This window comes from Diorhabda carinulata, chromosome 7, assembly GCF_026250575.1.
Source record: "Diorhabda carinulata isolate Delta chromosome 7, icDioCari1.1, whole genome shotgun sequence".
In the NCBI taxonomy this organism is placed as follows: Eukaryota; Metazoa; Arthropoda; class Insecta; order Coleoptera; family Chrysomelidae; genus Diorhabda; species Diorhabda carinulata.
In genome coordinates, this window is record NC_079466.1 from 15,695,129 (window position 1) to 15,717,060 (window position 21,932).

Genomic DNA, 21,932 nt, shown 5'->3' on the forward strand with positions numbered 1-21,932 from the left:
AAGCTAAAAACTTTTTTAAAAAAGTATTTTGTTGGAAATTTCAAGTATATTAACGTCATAATAATAAATATTTTTCAACCTCCGGTTTCGTTCCAAAAGGGTGCAGCTCAAAGGAGTTGCATAAGCCACATATGGAACGCGAATGCAAACTAATGTATCTCCTTCAATTTTTATGATACATAGATTTAAAAAATTTCAAGATTTTGCACCAAAGAAACCCTTCAATTAATATTTGAAACATTCTCTCATAACATGAATAGTTTTTAGTTTATTTAAGAAAAATTTATTTTTTTCAATATTACGGAAATGCACTGCTCAATTTAATTGATTATTTTTTTATAAAATAAGCATTCAAAACTGGTCAAATCACATGAATCATATCAATAGTATATAAATGGAGTTAATTAGGGTATGGTAATGTCGATGGTAAAATTATTAAATATTTTAAAAAAATAAAAAAAACCTTATTTTTGTTATAAACCAGTCAATTCTTATGCAGAAAAATTTGAAAAGTGCTCATTCCAAAAGATTTTTGATGTGCTTTGAAAAAAATCTCTAGATTTTTTTCCAAAAATTTGATCCATTTCAAGTTATTTGAGATTTCCAGTTTCGGGCTTCCCCAAAAATAGCTATCTTCCAACGAGAAATAACTCAGTTGTTGTTGAATTTACAGAGTCCCTTAAAATACGAATCCCTTAGTTTTTTTATCAGCTACATTTTTGTTTCTAATAAATTTGCTGATGAAATGGAAATTATTCATGAAAAACTGTAGAAAAATATGCGTTTTTTCAATGAAAAATGAGCATTTTCAATCGTTTATAACTCTACTAGAGAAAAAAACTTTGTAGAATAAAACTTGCTTAGAATTTGTCACAGTATCGACCTACGATATTATTCTGATGAAATAAAATTCAATACAAGAAGGTTATAAATACTTTTATACCAATTTTCAAGAAAATCGACCTTGATTATCAAAATCCAGGGGAAATCGGCTGGTACCTGGCCCATACGTGTGATAATAACATATACCATCCCGCGTTTTTTTGCATTTATTACTTCAGCCTTTGTTCTATATTTCTCTGCCTTCTTAATGTTGAGTCTGTAAAATTAATCCAATAGCCCTCTTCCAATATTAAGGAACGATCTCATCAGTTTTCATATTACGATCATTGTTGCACAATTTAGAAGATATTGGAAATTCAAAAAGATTCGAGAAAGAATGCTAACTTATTTTTTAGAATAAAATTTCTAATGATCTCTCGGAGAAAATGGATGTAGATTCTTTTGAACGATATTTTATGTAAATCTAGAAAAAAAAGGAAGTAATGGTAAAAAGTAATTTTGTTGAAAGGCGATAGTATGGATATTCATCCTCGTATATCGTTTGAATTTCATAAATATCGATACGTATCATCCCAAATCCACTTTCTTCTAAAACGTTCGATTGAAGGAACATTTGAAATACTCTTATATCCGTTCAATAAGTGCCTTTTCACCTCGCTGCGATATTTTAAGCCTTTTTATAAGATAATAAATCTCATAAAGTGACTCAAGGAATCCTTTTAACCATTTCCAGTGCCACTTTAAATAAAATGGAATATTTTTTTCATATACGTCAATTTGTTATAGTTACTACTTGAAATGTACGCATATATACATCATATATGAAAATTTCTACGCCTCTTGGAGACTAATTCCTGATTTAGAACACAGCAAATGCTTCAAACTCTTCTAATCATTATTTATGGAACATGCAGTACGTTTATGACGTTAGTTTATGACATTATTGGAAAGAAAAGTTTAAAGCGGTCGTGGTAGCAAGGAAAATATTTGAAATTGACACAGTTAATGCTGTAGTCATTGAGCTGCGCGGGAAATTGAGATTACAAGCTAGTACCGCTGATCATCACACTTGTACCTTCTTAAGATATCATACCATTGATGCTGGTGCAAGTTCTATCAGAGAATTTTCCAGGTTTAGATTATTGAAAGCGGATCCTTTCACAACAAGACAATGCTAAGCTACATACTACGAAAAATTATTTAATCAGCAAAGTCAACGTTAGAAATTTTTTTTCTTTATATTTATACCTATTCGCAAAGATTTACATGTTATTATTGGGTACTTTCGAATTCAACACTTACCACTACATGTTTTCCTAAATTATCCTATAAGTTTGCCTTACACTATTCGAAACCTCCGCGTGTATCTTTACATATACACGCTTTAAGGCCGAAATCCACTAGCATGGCGCCATGCCACCCCACGCCATGGGTCGAATATTTTTGCATATGTTTTTCAATTGTCTCCGTACACACTCAGCCCACCACAAGCAACCCCGCGCCACGCCACGCCACGCAACATCATCCCATGTAGGATGATTCAAAATTCTCATATGTAAACTACGCGTGTTAAGACGTGTGAATGTTCCTCTCTTGCCTTTGTATGCCAGTCTATGGAAAAGTTTTATTGAATTAGGTTTACAGGTATATTGAAGATTCACTCGAAATGCAACAAGGGTTGTTAATAGAAAAAGTGCGGCAATACTATATCTTATATAATCTACATTCTGTACAATATAGAGATTAGAAAATTTTTTAATTTTATCAAGAACAAGTTTGTTGAAATAATGTTTATAGATCCTTCTCTTGCTGTGCAAAATCACAACCGCAGCAGCATATTCTGAAAACTTTAGGTAACTAGACGAAATACAAGTGCTCTCCATAACGTACTCAAAGCTACTGAAAATTTTTCTGTTCAAAATTATATAATAAAATGACCGAGTCGTCACGTGGCGTGTTATATGTACACAACAATGTACCACGTGAACCAACGTCGCGTGGCGTGACGTGGCGTGTTGCTAGTGGATTTCGACTTCATTCTCTGTATCAGGCCTCGTGTATGCCAGGCAAGCACATTTTGTTACAGGACTTACGTAGCTGTGACCTGTCTGGACAGTGACAGTACATAGAAATTAATTAGATTAATCCTTATTGACAACGCGACGCTACGCAGCGCGACCTCAGCTTAGAGTGCTGTGTTGTTCTCGACAAACAAGTGTTTTCTTTCTTTTTTTTTTTGGAAAAATGGAAACTGGAGCTTCACGATACAAAAAATGCTATCTGTATAAATACTAATTTGCCCACTTTTTTAAGCATGCATCAGATTAAGAGCTTCTAACAATAATAATTTTCTAATAGTGAATCAGATATTTTTTCGATGCACTTGATGTGATTCTATTTAAACACTACACATCGATATGCGTAGTCGTACGCGCTTTGCCTAAGACCGGTCGCACATTGAGACGTATCGCAGCGTGGGGCAAGACAGTGTTGGAAAAACTATATTAATACAGTTCTGGCGCTTCATCGTCCATTGTCAGTCATGAACATGATATTTATTGCACTATTCATCACAAATATGCAAATATATTAATAAATTTATCTAGGTGACATGAATAGTGTCAAATAAGACTTTGTAATGTCTAAAAACTTTGATTAAAGTCTCATTCATCGTTTATAATTGGAAAAATATAACTTGTCATTCAACTCATGTTTATGGGAATATTATAATATATTCTCAAAGCTCGTGGCGTGTTTGCAATAGCAAGAACACGCGTGACGCATGCGAACAGGCAAAGAAAAAGGCCGAGCAGTGCAGAACTTCTGTAAGAACAAGACTAAATATTACGAGACTTATCAAGACCCAGGCTTATTTCTTCTTTTCATCAACTGATTTCACAATTCTTGTCCACAGATTGCGATTCTGTACTTTTGCGCCACAATTTGGTTCTATCTACCTAATATCAATGAGAACTGCATCCAATAATTTTTTCTTTGGATTATTTTCTTGTACCTCTTTCTCCTCTTTGCAAATCTCTAACCCGTCATTTTTTTATTATGCCCCAAACATCTTACGCTTTGAGCTTTTATGTATATTGACAGGTATTCACACAAATCCTCTACTTCTTTTTCTCCAAAATCCTCCACTTGTTTTTATTACCCCAAAATGTTTCCTTAACGTCTTCCTCACTCATGTATCCAGTTTTGTTTCTTTAGTATTTGTCAAAACTGATGTTTCACTTCCTTATTTAACTCTTGGTCGTATTATTGTTCAGTTTAATCTAATTTTGGCTGCTCTCATCAATTTGCTTGGTAATTCCACGGCTTTACTTCTTTTCGTTATTATTTTATTTATTTCTCGTCGCTCGTCATTCTTTAACAGTGTTACTCCCAGGTATTGGAATTCATAAACTTTTTTATCTTAGATTTTTATCCTTTTCCACTTTAATCTCTATGTATTCCACCAATCGTATTCTGTCTTAGCACCATAATTTTTGGCAACCTCTTCTAGTTGTTCTCTTTTTTTCTTTCTTTGTTCTGGTAATTACAGCTGAATGGTCTGCATAAGCAATTATTAACTGTTTTTGGTGATAGCTGAGCTCCGTTCTTTGTATCTTGTTTTCTCTTGAAATTTTTTGAACCCTACATCCTATACAATACTCTGTGAGTTATTTAATATCATCTTGAAACCTTCTTCTCACAATATGCTTCCTTGATACTCGTTAAGTCTACAGTTGAAATTTGGAAGAAAAATTTCTTTTTAACGTTTATCAAAAATTTATAGACAGATAGGTTATCGCAACCTATTATTCAGTACTATTTTGAATAATTTCGAATTTTCAATATTTCTACCTGTTTTAAAAACAAATGTTAATCAAAAACCTAGAATCGGCCGTGCGCTTTACAATGTGCCAAATCATGATCGTGGTTGTCATGAAGATTAGACAACTCGTGAGGGAAAAATATGCAGCTCGGGATTCTAATAATTAAAATGAAAAACAAGAATTTAAAAATTCTATCCATGTAAAATGTCGTGGATCAGGTACTAAATTCCAGGTAATACTCTGAATGAATCCGTCGCAAGTTGTGTTATATACTCGGACTACCTTTTCGTTTACCTGAAATATTTCTGATACGAGTTGGCGCATTCTTATCTCAACGGATTAAAAATAGTCATGAGTTGTAGCGCACCCTCAGAATCAATACGATACATCAACAAAACAATAAAAAATTATGTAAGATTCAAGAAATTAGATAAATGTATTAACATAAACGTATAGCGACTGGAATATCTTCTAAATCAAACGCGCCATTTCACTCAATATTGCCAACCGAAATAAACAACATAAAATTCTACAACCAACTCATTTAAATAATATGAACAAGTACATCTGTTAGACCTTGTTTATTATCAATCAATTTTCGTTGTTGATCATCTTCCTTACCTGACGTTTTGCACTAATATAATTTAGCTGAGTTTCCTTCTAAAGTTTGTATCTTTTAATAATCAGAGCTGCAACTAATTATAACAAATGAAAGTTTCACTTTAAACTTGAGACCATTATTCATGATTTAACTCCTAAGAACCTTGAGTTCTGGATCTAACAACACTATATATATTAACTCTTGCCAAATTTCTTGTTAGTTTGTATGCTCTGCTGCTGGTGTCTAACTTTGATACTGAAATAGGTAAACTGGATGAATTATCGATAAGCACTGTTTCGTACTTACAATTCCATACCTTGAATTCGTCTCTTTTTATATCAATAATTCAGTTGGGACGATTTAATTTGAAGTTACTTAAAGTGATCGATATCGATTCTTTGAGGTAGGAATCGTTTTTTTAAAAGTTGACAAAAGCTAAAATTGATTTTGTGGATCGACAAAGTCTAAATCAATTAATTAAGACAATTTCTTATTTGAAATGTTGACTCACAATTACATCATCTGATTTTCGATAAGTAAGTTATCGTCTTCAGAAACCGAAGATATAATTTATCCAATTTTCCTTTGAATGTGAGATGCCCAAACAAATAACCGTGGTATTGCGATAATAGATAGTTCAATATTTTTAACACAAAATCCTATGAATAAGACCGAAAATATATTTATATATAACTATCAAATAATGGGTTACTAAGAGCATATTGACATGTAGATTGTTTAGAAATCGTTTTGATTTTCTTGTTATGTTTAAACGATATTTTGAGGAGGACTCTGCATTTCCTTGTCTCTAATCTCTATCATAGAAAAATTGGTCATTCTCTAGATAAAAAAGGGTTTCGTTAAATTATTTAACATTGAGGTTGAAGTCCTTAACTAACATTTTATTTATAATTAACAGCAATATGTGATACACATTCATTTTTCATGAATTACTTTTATCCATTTATTTGTTTCTACTCACCAGATTATTCTAAATTAGTAAAAAGTCACCATATTTATCTATATTAATTTCACTTTGTGATTTTCATGTTATTTTTATCGAATAGTAGTTACATTAGTATTGCTATGTACGAGGATATATTGAAAAATTCTAGCTTACTATAAAAACAAACAAAACTTCATTGTCAAAATATTTTATTACTCTTACATATTCTCTTCTCAATTGGATACATTTATTACAGCGAACCTGCAACGTCTCTAGACCTTCCAAAAAAATGTTTCTTCTTGCTCTGCAAACCAGATCTCCTCGTTGGAAGAAAGTTTACGACCTTTTAAACTTTTTTTCAGTTAAGGAAAGAGAGGATAGCCAAATCTGGTGAATAAGGGAGGTGTTCTAGTAATTCAAACCCTAAATTACGAATTTTTTTCATGACAACATGGGGGCGTTGTCCTGCAAAAACAAAACACCTTTGGATAGCTTTCCGCGTCTTTTCTCTTCAATTTTTTCATGTAGAGTGGGCAGTAATGTCGAATAGTAATCTCCATTTATTGTTCTACCCTTATCCAAAAAATCAATCAAGATTACTCCATGGCTATCCCAAAAACCTGAAGCAAGAACTTTCCCAACAGATTTTTGAACACTAAACTTCTTAGGTCTTGGATAATCAGAGTATCGTCATTCCATCGATTGTTGCTTTATTTCTGAAACGTAGAAATGTACCCAAGTCTCATCCATAGTAACAATTCAGTTTAAGAAGTCTCAAATCGAGCACAGATCGAACGCGATGCTTCTACCCTTGCACACTTTTGGTCAACATTCAAACATTTGGGGATCCATTTTGCAGCAATTTTTCTCATGTCCAAATTGACGTGAACTATATGATGAACGCGTTCGTATGGAATATTAAGTGCTTTAGCCCAATTCGACGGTCTGATAAAATCATGTCATGAGCTGCATCGATATTTTCGGGGACTGACACAGAAACTGGCCTTCCCGATCGCTCATCATCTTCAATAGAAAATTTACCTCTTTTGAAGCTTGCAGTTCAATTTTTCACAGTTGCATACGAAGGACATTGATCACCAAGGGTATTAAGCATATCTTTACACTGACATTTTCAATGAATTATTGTTCGTTGCTAAGGTAATGCAATATTTTGTATTTGTATTTACCCACTCAACGAACAGCAAAAAACTGGAGGTACGACATTAAAAATAATTTGACAGAGGAAGCTGACATTCAGGATTTGGTCCTCTCTGGACATGAAATATCAATCACGCAAACTCGCTTGTTGTGTGTTAAGATTGAGAGCAATATGTCCTGGTATAGTTACGTGGTCAAATTGGCTAAGGCAGCTTAACAAAAACTTGGAGCCCTCCTTAAATCTGATAAACTATATACTTTGCAATAACTTATAAAAAATAATCTACTTTGAGATGGTTTACCAAATCAGCACTTCCAAATGAAGCTTCATGTGATTGTGGGCGAAATGAAATGCTAGTACAAAAACATTAAACTACCAAGACTTAGTTCAATATTTTGCTATCTGGTTGGTAACTTAAGTGTAAAACTCAATTATTCAAACTCTACCATTTTATGATAAATGATAAAACGATCACTGCAGAAGTTTGAAAATAGACCCACCTCAAGTACCTATTTAAGAAAATAATCAGTTTTAGCTACATTCATAAATCAGAGGAAAAGCTGTAGATAGTTTTTACTTAATTGCACATGAGCTGACTTCACTTACAGAGCACCAAATATCCCAGAATTGTTCATCATTTTGTTGAAAAATCTTTGTATTTATGTCTAATCAATGTATTTAATTTCCTGTTTTACAAAGCATTTAAAATAAGATTATATAGTGAGACATTATCATACTTCCATTCCTGTTATTTTTGAATCCACACGATTATTTATCATTCTCTTCGTTTACGGTGGAAATGTTCAAGTATAATTAAAGAATTACTTCAAATTTATCTATAATACCACTCGTTTATGTAGTAAAATTGTATTTTTTGACATAACATTTCCTTATTCGTCTTCGCAATCGCAATCCTCTTCTTCGCATTCTTTTTGCCAATCGACCCTTTCATGTGGAGTACTTTGAAACATTGCATCTAGAACGACGCCGCCGTATTTACCAACCCAAGTACCAAGCAATAGGCCTATAAATAACGCTCCAACATCGTACAATAATTTTGCCATCGTCAAATTTTAGAAACAAAATGAATTTGACATGATTATTAGTAACTTTGACAGATGATTTCGCTCACAATTCTGCCAACTAAATAAACGAGTATTATAATTTCACCAGCAAAAAGGAAATAGATTGTCATTCATAGGTTGACCAAGGTCAACTTATTTTTCAGAAATCAAATTGTTTTTATGCATTCTCATACTTAGTAAGCGCCATTGTATTTAAATAAAAATTAGGCCTAACTTACTATAAGTATATACTAGATACATGTTGGGCTGGGGAAATAATTTACAGAACTCTATTTTTGATGACAAGTATTATTTATTATAAAGATTATTGTGAACATTTTTTTATAAAAAACTTGGATATTTTTTGTTTGTAATTTTTGTTTTTGACATTTCCATCATTGTACAGAGACTTGCTAACCTTTTGCGGCGGCAGAACAAGCTACATTTGGTAGATTTCTCATGATTTACTTAGCCTAGAGCTTAATCTTCTTCTATTTCCTTCATTTAATGTTCTAGATTCGAATTTTCTTGTTATATTTTGCTCTACCAATCTTAATTGGTTCCTTTTATGTATCAATCTACAGTTTCTCCAATTTTCATCAGTTTACTAAGATTCTTTTGTATTTCAAAGTCTTTCTAACCCTTTCAGATACTAAACAGGCCCCATTTTGAAAACTACTCTTGATTTATCCTTGGTCTTCTTCTATTTTCCTCATTTATTGTTCTAGAATCAAATTATCTTGTTATATTTCACCCTACTAGTCTGAATTGCTTCCTTTCATGTATTATTCTACAGCCTTTATGTAAATAGACACATATCAGTATTTCTTTCTTCCTTATTATTATATCTTCCTACTACAGCTCTAATTGGTGTAGTCTATTTGGTAATTGTGGGCCAATCCTTCCTTTAGGCCTATAAACCATTTACTTTTCAGCCTTTTTTTGTTTGTAATTTGTATAAATTGAAGGAGATCAGTTTCGTTTTGACATTTCCATCAGATTACTGAGATTCTTTTGTATTTCACTTCCCAACCTTTTGCGGGTGCTTAACAAGCCACATTTCGTAGACTTCTCTTGAATAAAGTTAAAAAAACAATTAGGTTGTTGAATGTCAAAAAGAAAGTAATATTGTTATTTTTATTGAATAAATGTTTTACCGAAGCCTTGGTATATAATTCCACATCAAAATTACTAAGAGGTTATGGGCCCAGAATTGTATAAAAAAAGAGTCAAATTATTTTCCCGCGATTAATATAAATTATTTGTTCTTATTCCGATAGTAAAAAGGCTAAGACAACGAGTTTGATACCATACCCGCAACTGTCTTAATCAAATTCTTCCCCATGGAAATTTACTGGAGGAGAAAGGAGTCCTTGATGATCCCTTCCGAGGATAAGGCAGCTACTACAGATGATGTCAAAGTACTGCCTATAATGATAGAGTGTACCACAGATAATAAGCACGTTGAATGATATGATAAAGTCACTAAAAAATGTATTTGAACGAAAGAGAGAAAATGATATCAGAGATGGAAGAGGACGATAAAGTCTGCCTTCTGGTATTATCAATGCCCAAAATTTAACACTGTGATAACAGTTTTGGAAACGACAGCTCAAAAGTTAACCCTCAAGTTTGTCAAGAGCAAACTGTTGGATGCCGAGCTAAAAATGAATAATGCAAGTGACATTTCATCTGCTTCCGATGAGTTTTCTTTTGAAGCAAAAGTAAAATAATATTATAGTCGTGGAGTTACAAAACATTTAAAAGATTCCTGTCCAAAAATAAATGATGATGAAAGCCGAGCATTCCCACCAAGCAGTTTTCGATCAAGAGGAGACAGATACCTTTCATGAAGTGTCTATGCACGAACACGAGGTGGTGATTTAGTTGAGAGCAAACTAGAAGATAAAAAAGTATCATTGATCACTTTGTCTACAGAAGTGATGGAAAGAAAAACGAATAGGAGTGATTGTGCTAATTTTATTCTAGATAGTGAAGAATGCCACAACATACTTTAAGGATATGTCGAACCAGTGTCGATTAAGATTGCTAATGGAACAAACATATACGCTAAGAAAGAAGGGGTCTCAATAGTATACTAAACAAAAACGGACATCAGCGAAATATTATTATCGTTTTCCTGTTCTCTAAAGTGATACTTTTGAAATCCAAAAGTACAGAGACCATGACCATCTTGGACAAAAAACAGTTGTGTTTGAAGTGAAATGGATTACTTCAAAAACCATTGCATGGAATAAAACACTTTCCATATAATATTCACACAATTTGTCTTCAGTTTTCTGAATAGTATTTCTACGTAAAGGCTGCATCCAATCATTATTTGGCATATTTAATCATCAACTATAATAATTTTCTTCAAATTAAAGTGTACGTGAAGTTGCTATTGACATATTTACTAGATGAAAACAGACAGTCTCATGCGAAAAGTTGTAGGAACAAAAAGTAACATCGAGAGACGATGTGGACTCAAAAGACCAAATAAAGTACAAGGTTATGATAAAAAAAATTAGCAGAAGACAGACAATATTTGAGATAATACGAATTGGATTAACCAGATTCCTCAATCGACACCGGCTAAAAAGTGAACAGAAGAAGAATAAAATAATTATAGCCACGTGTAGATAACTGTAGACAGAAGTTTTTAAGAATGATAAATTTAAGTTATAGGGCAGACATTATCGCTGTTAACACAATCACTGAAAAATATCAAGTACTTACTATTTTTGGAAATGTAGTGGAATCACCTCTTAATTGAGATATCAAGCTCCATTTCCATTCAAGTTTTTAGTAGTTTTGCTCATCTCTGCTAGAAGATTAATACAATTTAGTGTAAAATTCAAAATATATTTTCAAATTATCAAGGTTCCAGTTTTCAGTTTTTGACAAGAAACTAAGTTGGAGATTGAACTATCAAATTTTGCACGAATAATATCCGAAGCTCTCTAAATCTTTTAGAATTAAGGAAATTGATTGATTTGCTATGTTTTTCGATTTTGTCTTCCTTATGTTTATTTAATTTTGTAGAGTCTTCTATATCTTCTTCTGCTACTTGAGTTAATCATAATTTTCTATGTTTTTCAAATATCTGTAAAAAATCTTGAGTATTCTCTCTAAGTAAAGCGCTCCAACAAAAGTTGCAGAAATTTTTGATTGAAATCGAAATAAACATCATTAAACATGGCAAATAAATAAATTTCAAACACAAAAACCGAAAGCTTCAGATAATGCGCGCAGATACTTACTGCTGAAATAAATCTCTTTCACCACAACTTTCTGAATCCAAAAGGACAAATTCTTCCCCAGATCATAAACTATTCCTAGCCTCACTGATTAGGATTTACAAAAAGTTTCTTTATATATCGAGAAAAATCAATTTGAAATATTTTATTTGACTAATGAGTTCTCATACCTTAATGATATAAGCAGATTAAAAGTTAACTTCTTCTTAATACGAGGGTTGTTACATAAGTTTTTGTATCCCCAGAAGTTATTTTTGATCTGCGAGAATAAAAAGAAATTATTGGGTGCCAAACAATTAGGTGTTTTGACTGACTGTTCTGGCACTGGTTTATCATCTGAAATTGACTATTCTACGTTGCTCTAATGGAATGGTGGTGACATGTTCATTAATTTCGAAAAAACAGGCGACCATTTGCTTCAAAATACTTCGTGCGCGAATAACTTTTGTTAGATTTGGCTCGTATTGAAAGATCCATACGATACGAGCTTTTTTTTAAGCTATTGTCAAATTATGCAGTATCGAAAGCGAACAAATATTTTTGACAGTCATATGTTCATGCCTCAATCTCACGGTTTTGTCATAACACGATATTTGAAAATCAGTTTACGCACAGCATTGATGTTTTCTAGCAGTAACGACCTTCACGAAAATCATCCTATAGCGAAGTACTACCACGATTAAATTCGGAACATCATCGCACGAAATTGCTGGCGATTCAATTCTATCTTTTAACTAAGATGAATGTTTCAAGTATCTATGAATAACTCAAATAGAATTCGTATAACACGTTCTGAGTTCATATCAGTGTTGCCACATCTCAAAACTTGAATAGCTACCCTCGTATATTTGAAATTCTTCTCTACACCCTAATTTTCATTATTTGTATATACTTCCCACTATACCATTCCGAGTTTCGAGTTATAACAACCCTGAAATTCCTGTTTCTTGTTCCAGATTTTCAATTATAAAAGTTTTCTGTTTTGTAGCCTAATGGTAGTCTAGATAAGAGTATTTTAGCCTTATTATGAGGCTTGACAGGGGATTAGTGTGTGAATATCTTACACAATGTTAATTTGAATACATTACCTTTTGTGATGCGTGCTTTCACAGCTGGAAGATTCTTAAACTTCATACAGCGGAGGAGTGAAAAAAATGTTGAGTTTAGAAATTGTTTGAAAACAGTTTTCATGATACAACAGCAAAATAGAACGTGAATTGATGTATTGATGAACAGTTTCCACACAAAATACAAGAGAAATTTATGATAATATAATAAACACACGTAGAAGCATATTTTCAAAATATTTTGTATTACTTTCAAGTATAATTATTCTCGTAATTATATAAGAAAACAAACTTTAATATTTCTACGTAGATTTTCAGTAAAAAATAATTTATTACAGTAGGATTCAAAAGATGAATTGTTGCAACCAATATTCACAAAAAGAGGCTCAATCCTATATTAGTTCAACCTCCAGATTTTCTCTTCTTCTTCAATCGTATGATTAACTACCTTTACACAGTTTGCAGGCTCAACATTATTTACAGCCTTCTACTGTTTGACATCACTCATTTTAAGAGAAGTTTTTTCTTGAAACTTTTCACGCACACGATTTTCTGCAATTTCATGTTTTTTGAATTCCTTTCTATAAAGGAAACACAAAGAATATAGTTCTTTTCTCACAGAACGTAAAATGAACAAAATTGTACATTATAAAAAATTATCAATAACAACTTGGTCCTCAAGATATTTGAACGTCATTTTATCTTATGTCACAAAAAGATCAGTGATAATAAGTTTGGCTGATAGATCGATCCAACTAAGCGCCTTAGAACTATTACATAAATTTTAAAAGTTAATTTCGTTATTTATTGTATCTTTAATATATAGCACTTTCTCAATATTATCAATTAATAATGGAACATCGTATATTAATATGTTCCAGCGATACATCAGAATTCAATTTATAATTAATATGATAATCAATTTTTTCATCCACGTAAACTAATAATAAGTATCATTTGTTTCTGAAGTTTGATTATATTTTCTTTTCTGTATAACGAACTAATATATTTCTATTGATTACAGTTACCGAGAAAGAAATACGACAATGGTAAGTTATATTTTAAATAATTTATTCCATCTAATGAATATTTAAAAATTATTGATGGGGTAGTTTAATATTCCTAGCAGACTTTTTGTTGTATCTTATTTTACAAAAGAAATCAGAAAACGTTTTATTACAGATTATTTTTATACAATGCGTCACCGGATAACTATTTGCTTCATTCCTCCCAATAGATACAAAACAATTATGTATGGAACGCCTCAATTATTTCGGAAACGGCTTGTACGTACATTGTTGTCAGATCTTTCCTTTTTCCGGAAAAATAATGAATCGATTTCTAGAGGAACCTTTTTATTTGTTTACTTTCTGGAATCAAATAATCGGGAAATTCTTTTGGGTATAAATACTGATGAACAAATTAGCTAAAAAGTCAGTTGATCTAATATCATCCCGGGATAGATAAGTAAGCGATATATTCAAGTAAATTAATGTGTTAAGTATGAGGTAAGTGTTGTAATAAGTTTAAGTGTATAGTTTAGTGAATAGTGACTAGTTTCGAATACTAAGTGTGAGATTATGAAGAATAGATAAGTAGAAAGAGATTTGTTGTTCATGAATCCACCCTAACATTCAAAACAGTTTAGATCAATTAGAAATAAGAAAAATATCACATTAAAAATTTGCAACTCCTAAAATTATTATTATTTTATCTATTTTCATAAATATGGTCAACACTGCGTTAAAATCATTTTTAACACGCTTCCTTTTTTGAAGGGTAGGATTGAAAGAATTTGATTCTAATTTGGCTGCATACTCTCTAAGTACAGTTCAATTGATTCGCAATACAGACTTTACACTGTGTTATTTTGAAGGCACTGGTTATAAAACGTACGACCGAATTACGAAAAGGGTCAAATTTTTCCAGAATGAGTTTGAATATACAATTGATTCATAGTCTACATGCGATGCTTTCTTCAACCCGGATTTTCTGGAACAATTTTCCTGAAGTAATGCGTGTATATTCAATTTTGAAATGAACGATCCGGATGCTAACTCATATATTCTATCCTTGTAGCTTTTTGTTTTTATAATTTTTGAATATTTCCTACAAATGTTTCAGCTTCTGTGTAATGCATGATATATAAAATAATTTTTTTGAATGTGAAACAAATTTCATCAATATAGTTTAACTTAGTATACTTATATGGCTTTTTCCAAAAGAATGGGTTCTTTCTTTGTTTGTCAGTGAGGCCATTGGTTTGAACATTGGAAATAAGCATTAAAAATCAATCTACTACGATCTTCATTCTATTTTTTATATTTTAAGAAGTAGATATCTCCTAAAATTAGTCTATCAATAATATATGTCTATGTCATGGTTAATTCTTCAGAAGAAGCTCAAAAATTTTATTTAATGAGAGTCCTTCTAGCATCTTTACATGTTTCAGTAATCTTTGAAACAGTAGTAATTTTTATCTTAAGATTTCTGGTGTTTTTTTATTGTTACAAACAAGTTCACGACATAGTCCGTCCGGCCCAGTCCGATTTTTATGAAAGTCTAAAATTTGACAAAAACAGAATTCATTTGAGGTTTGTTGTTATATATGTTTTTATCTTAGTGACTATATGTTTACATTGTTCTTTTTCTAACTACTTTCTATGAAGTTCTTTCTATTTCGATTTTGTTCATTTACTTTCCGGAATTCTAAAAATGTCGTTTCAACAATATATTTGAGCTTGCTTAGAGGCGAGCGTTAGTTTATAATTAAAAGTCATAATGAACGGAACGACATTTCTAGAATTCCAGAAAACAAAATCAAATAAATAACAAGACCTTCCTAAAAATTATTTAAAAAAAACATATATAAAAACAAACCTCAAACGCATTACACTTTCGCCAAATTTTAGACTTTCATTATAACCGGACTGGACCAGCTTCACGGCCTATGTCGTGGACTTGTGCGTACTAATATTCCAGAATTATGTTTCTCATAGTTTTTTGAGAAATTTCCAGCAGTTCTGAGCATAGAAACCGTTTTTAATAGACTGTAACAATGGAATTTCGTGAATCGTTAGATAAACTATTCCACTAATAATTTTGACCAATAATGATTCGGTGGAGGCTCAGTTTGCGCCACTTTTTCTTTGAATTTCAATTATTATATATTATTATATATACCACTTTGTAATCGTGAAATAAATTGAGAAAGACAACATTGTGCTCCATATTTGTTTTGATCCAATTCATATCCGTCGGGGCTTGTAGTGTTCAGATAAATATGGATACAAATGGAATCCATACAGTACCAATACAATTGTAAAAAGTTTTAATAACGTCATTTCACTAAGTAAAGTTTTCAGGAATATTTTCGCTCGAATAAATTTTCCATTTTTATCCTCTTCAAAAATAAATGATTCACCGAGTGCCACATGTTCGACATATCCGGTGTGTGTGCATCTGGAAAGCATTTGCTTTATAAACGAAAAGAGATTTTTTTATAAAATACATACATAAAGATTAATTCAACTCGAAACATTTTTTTTCCAGAGATTTATTCTGAATCCGATTTATATCGTTTTGTGGATTGGTCAGCAGAATTAAAATATAACAAACCTACTGTTTTTTCAGATATACAGAGACGTAGTCGTAAATTTATAGTTCAGTATATTAAAACCCTTCTTCATATTTTGTGTGAATCAAATAATTCATAGTAGTATCAAACGAGAACATGAAAAAATTAAAAAAGATCTACCCCAAATGTTTTTCAATCAGTAACATAAATAAGAAACTTGTGGTACTATGGATAGCAAAAAATCTGTTCAATAATGGTAAATATTAACCTTTAAATGATAAATTTATACCAATACCTTTTTAACTCGAAAAATCGTACTACATACCAAGAGAATAAGTTTATTGTTCGTGATTGAAACATTTGGTGGTCATAGACCCGTTGTGCCCAGCTTGAAACTACCAAAGGTCGATATTCCTCAAGAAGCTAATTAGGAATCTTGGTTTTAAACTTCATTGGGTGAGCTACAAGTGTTAGAACCTCACACGTGTAAGTACTGGGCACCCACCGATGACATAATCTGCAGTTTCTTCCTCTTTCATACACTACAGGCACTCGAGATTATCCATGGAACTTACAGCATGTAGATGACATCTTATATAATCGAATTTGTTCAACAAAAGACTCATCAATGATATGTTACGTTTGTTTAAGCGAAAAAGTTGATAGATAAACCGAAAGGTGTTTCTATTAATTTTCGTAGAGACTGTTACAAGCAGAAAACCATGTGGGCTACATAAAGAAGAGGTTCTGAGCCCACTGGTCGTTTCGCTCATCCTATAACAATTTCCTATAACAATGTCCCAAAATTGAAACTTCCACATTCAAAATTAAGACTCTGAAAGCTGTGAACAGTAAGAAGATAGGAACGAATAGTGGGCCGGCGATATTGAAGAAATTATTAATTTAAAATTCCAAGGACATTTATTGTTACTTAAAAATGTTACAATCGCAAATTTATTATTTAGAGTTCACATAAGGTGACTTCAACTGGTCACGATTGGTCAGTAAGTTCAAACAATTAGTCAACTGGTTAACAGATTCAAAAATATGAGTTTTTGACTTTCATTGCTATAGTCAATACACATTAAAGAAGATTCCAAAGTATGCGATTGATGTTACTAGTAATTTATTTGTGATTATGAATATTATTATACTTTTACTTAGATATTAAGCTGAAAAACTATCCTTGTAGGGTCGTACAAACTTGCACAGAAAACCTTTTCCTAGAGTATCCTAGTAGAAGCTATGGAGAGGAAACGAAACCTATATTAGTTCATTCAATGAAAAAGTCCAAAATTAATGGGATCATTTCATAATACCATGAAAAATCCAGCGAATTGTAGTAATAGTACTATAGTGTTGTAAAATAAACTGTTTACTAAGTTTTGCTTCTCATTTAATGAAATTAAACACAATTTTTCCACAATTTCTTGTCATTAACAATTAAATGTCACTTTGGATATGTAACCCTAACTATTGGAGCATACATAAAATAATCTAAAGGTCAAGGTGTCAAAATATTAACAGTAATTGATTCCATCACAAAGACATATGACTTAATACATCTCCAAAGAAAATAATCGAATAGTTTAAAGTCGCTTGCACTTGTAAAGTCGTTAAGCAAATGCTTATGTCGTCTACCAAGTGGTACTACCTTGCTTAAACCACATCGTTGCAACAATAATAACTTCCAGCTGAAGCATTATGTAATGAGGATAAGGGGCATAATGGATAAATATACCACCGACCCTTAATGCGCATCGAAAGTTCTTCTGGTTGTATGGTTGTTTTGTCGATTAAAATCCCCCCAAATTCGGTTTGTTCACATAGCCATTCAACTAAAAGTATACTACATCCCTGTAATAAAACTGTGGATCAGTGTCATTGTTTCTTTTAGTAGTGAATGATCTTCTGATTCCAATGCTTGAATCAGTGGCATTTTATATTAACGTATACTGATATTTTAGATGAAGAAGCTAGACATAAATTGATTTGTTAAGCACGATGATGAATCGACATATCGTCAGTTTGGGTTGCAAACCATAATACCATTAACAAATTTGTAGTTTTTCTTTTCGACTATTCTCTTGAAATTTGATATCTGACCTTTATTTCAACCCTTTATTGAAAAAATAGGTTAAATCTTCATTCAATTTTTTCCATCGTATTGTTTTTTTTTCTATAGAGTTACGAGGCTTGCAACTCAAGCCAACGATATTTGTATCATCGTCAACGCGACGGTGTTATACGTCTTCGGGATGTGTATTGTCGATTATAATGAACATATTGCGGAAACGATGGAAAGTTTATTGAAAAAATTTCTCTGAAGGACCATAAAACTCGCATAATGTCTCTGTGTAAAAAACGTTGCTACGGCGCCAGTCTATTCATGATGAATTACCACACTAAACTAAGTTAAAAACGGCCGAAAACTGACACATCGTTTATCGCTGAGAACATTGTTGCCCAACTGAAATTTTCTTTTGGTGAGAAATTAATTCTTCAAATTTTTTGTTAAAAGTTCCAAAATAATACCTTATTAAGCACGTCATTGATTCATTCATCCAAATCCCCCGGCATGATATTTATTGTACATCATATTTATAGCTTGGAGAAATATATATATAATTCATGAATGTTTCATGACAATAGGAGTTTCCACAAAAAAAACTTTGTTATATAACGACAAATCGACAAAATACAAACGTCAATCGGTCTTTGTCATTTTATCGCCGTTGAAGTTCTGGAAAGATTTGGATTTATAGCGAAATCCAGTTAAGCCACAAAAATGTGTATTTATTCCGTGTAACATGCGATGATTTTGCAAGAAATATGATTTCAGCGCCGCTTCTAACATTTCATAAAAAATTGACACTGAGATCATAAAATATGAAGCAAATCCATATAAATATTCATTTGATATGATATTTATATACGGCGGTTTTCGGAACTCAATTTTTATGCCAATCCCTTCCTTCACATTTTGGATAGTGATAGACCCTAGGCCTGAAGACGTATTATATAGCTTGATGACAGATCTTAAAAATTACCAGGAATAGATAAAATTTATTTAAATTTGACAATGACGCTTTGCTATATACGATGTATAGATGAAGCGTGAAGTCATCATGATCCCATTCGCAAACTTGGCAAAAACTATACTTAACCTGAATCTTGACGCCCCGTATCGCTTCTAGGTTAAGTATTTTTGAACGACACTTGAAGAAGGACGGAATCTGAGCCCATATACTCAAGTACAACGCAATCTTAAATCTTCACACTATCATAAGTCTACCAGGTCTGGCACACCGGACTTGTTAGGAAGCTTCTGAATATCTGTCTACCTTATCCTATCATACAATCGATATATTTATATCTGAAGGTGACCTGTTTACCCTTAGTTTCTGAACGTGATAACTTGGTAATCGAAAAGCGCGTCAGACAGTGTAATTGTGAGTGTTGGTGTAGTGGTAGTCTAAATGTTTTCAGTATGAATATCACCAACGGTTCCAGAGATTCCAGATATTGTCAAAGGCATTCCTGCTTGAAAAACCTCATTATTTTGTGGCTAAATTCTACAATCCACCATTGACTGGCATAATTCAATTTAGTATAAATTAAGATATCAATATTGGATTTTAATTGTTATTATTATTATAAATTGTGAAATTATCTTATGACAATAAACATATATAGAAGGGGAGCTGGAATGAGATATATATATATATATATATCATTTCTTCCATTTCATTCTAGCTCCCCTTCTATATATGTTTTATACTTTGCACCCCTTAGAAATATTCCAATTATTTGCAATTTACAATCTCGCAACGCCCTATCCCAAAATCTCCCGACTAAATTCTCGAATTGGTGCGGGACAAGGAAAATTAGGCCCAATTCTTAAAATCCAAACAATCTAATCATCCTGACACCCTTAGCGTGAGACTTCTACCATCTCTGGATGTTTTGAGTTCGAGATTCGTAGAAAAGCTGTTTATTTGAGAGTATGATTCACTAACACCTTCAATTAGAAGGCCCATTTGAACGTTACTCTAGATAGAGAGAAGTGTCAGTCACATCAATAACTATCCCTCTACCCTAATTTGTAGTATCTCCAGCAAAACCGGTGACGACAATATAGTCATTCGAAGCCGTCTGAATGACCTAAAAGTACGATGCGTGATTTATATCATTGATTCACGCAATACCATTGCTAAAAACACCCTTCTCATCCGTCAGATTATTATGATTCGGTCCCTTTCTTCCGACCCTACAAGAAAATTCCTAAACCCTACCCACCCCGTCGGTGCTGTGAGTTTTCTGCGGTTTTCCTGCTGAATAAGGTCATTAGCCAAAAGGCTGATGACAGGGAATAAGCCCCAAATTATGTTTGGTTTTAATCATTCCCAATTTTAATTATTTCACTCGCAATAGTAGTTGGATGTAAGCTCTATAAGCGAGTGTTACATTGAAGGAAGCGATCCTAATAATCACTCCGATTTAAGCCGTTCAGAGGAAAATTTGATCTATATAGAAGCTATTATGATACTCGTCACTGCGACATTTTTTCTACGGTTTTCCTTAACCAGGTGAGCTCATCCATAAGCGAAATGACAGACTATAGTAAATACAGCAGCTGTACTTATCCTTCTCGCTACTCTAATCTACTCAATATCACTTTTTTCATTCCGTCATAAAAAAACATCCAAGCAGAGGAAAATAATCCTACATCAGGGCTATTCCAAATGATACAAAATCTCTTATTTAACCTCATTAAATCTAACGATCTTCTTCTCTTATTTCTTTTTCCATCTATTATGATCTTGAGCAAAATTTGACTTGTTATCTTCATGGAAGACAAATAAAAAAAAGAAGAAAAGTTACTTGAACTTCATTCTAAAAGTGCTACGACCCATAGTATGATTTCTGCTTTTAAAAGTGGCCATATAAATAAAATTACGTGATAGCTAATGAAGTAAATATTTATATACACAAAATTCATGGAAGGTTACATATGAAAAATTAATTTACAAAGTGGGTGCCTTGATAGATCAATTTAATCCTCGAAACGTGCTCCCACGAAAGATAGTCGTTTTTTTGACTGAGTCACGGACAGAATGTTTGGGGATTCCAAATTCGAATCTTTATTGAATATTTAGAAAAAGGGAGAACCATAAATAGATAATATTATGCTGATTTACTGACATATTTGTTAAAAAAAGTGTAGCTGGAAAGCAGTTGCAGACAAAGCAGTTGCAGAAAGAAGAAAACAAACGCGAATATATTTTTGGATGGTTTCAACAGAAAGTGTAGAGTGAGATAGTGAGAATATTATGTTAACAACTAGAATATTTGTTACAGTAAATACGAGCACGGCTCAAATATATTCCAAAAACGTTATAGATGGCACGCCTGTATGTTTTTGAAGACCGAGGCTCGATTCTGTGTTAGCTGAGTACCTTATTACTGACAGTGTGGCATAGTTTGAGTCGCAGACGCACGTTTCACGCACGCGCTACGGCTTTGAGTGAACGTCAAGAGCCGACCACCATTGCGCAACGTATTGTCATTCTTTTTTGATGTAGTAGGTA

General features: G+C 32.4%; 1 protein-coding gene across 1 annotated transcript in view; it reads left to right on the forward strand.

The window, feature by feature from the left end:
- Positions 1–21,932, forward strand: part of LOC130896333 (frequenin-1) — a 240,036-nt gene that overhangs the window by 125,576 nt on the left and 92,528 nt on the right. Inside the window, exon 2 of the mRNA XM_057804342.1 lies at positions 13,789–13,813. Coding sequence (XP_057660325.1) covers positions 13,789–13,813 — 25 coding nt within the window. The remainder of the gene's footprint in view (positions 1–13,788; positions 13,814–21,932) is intronic.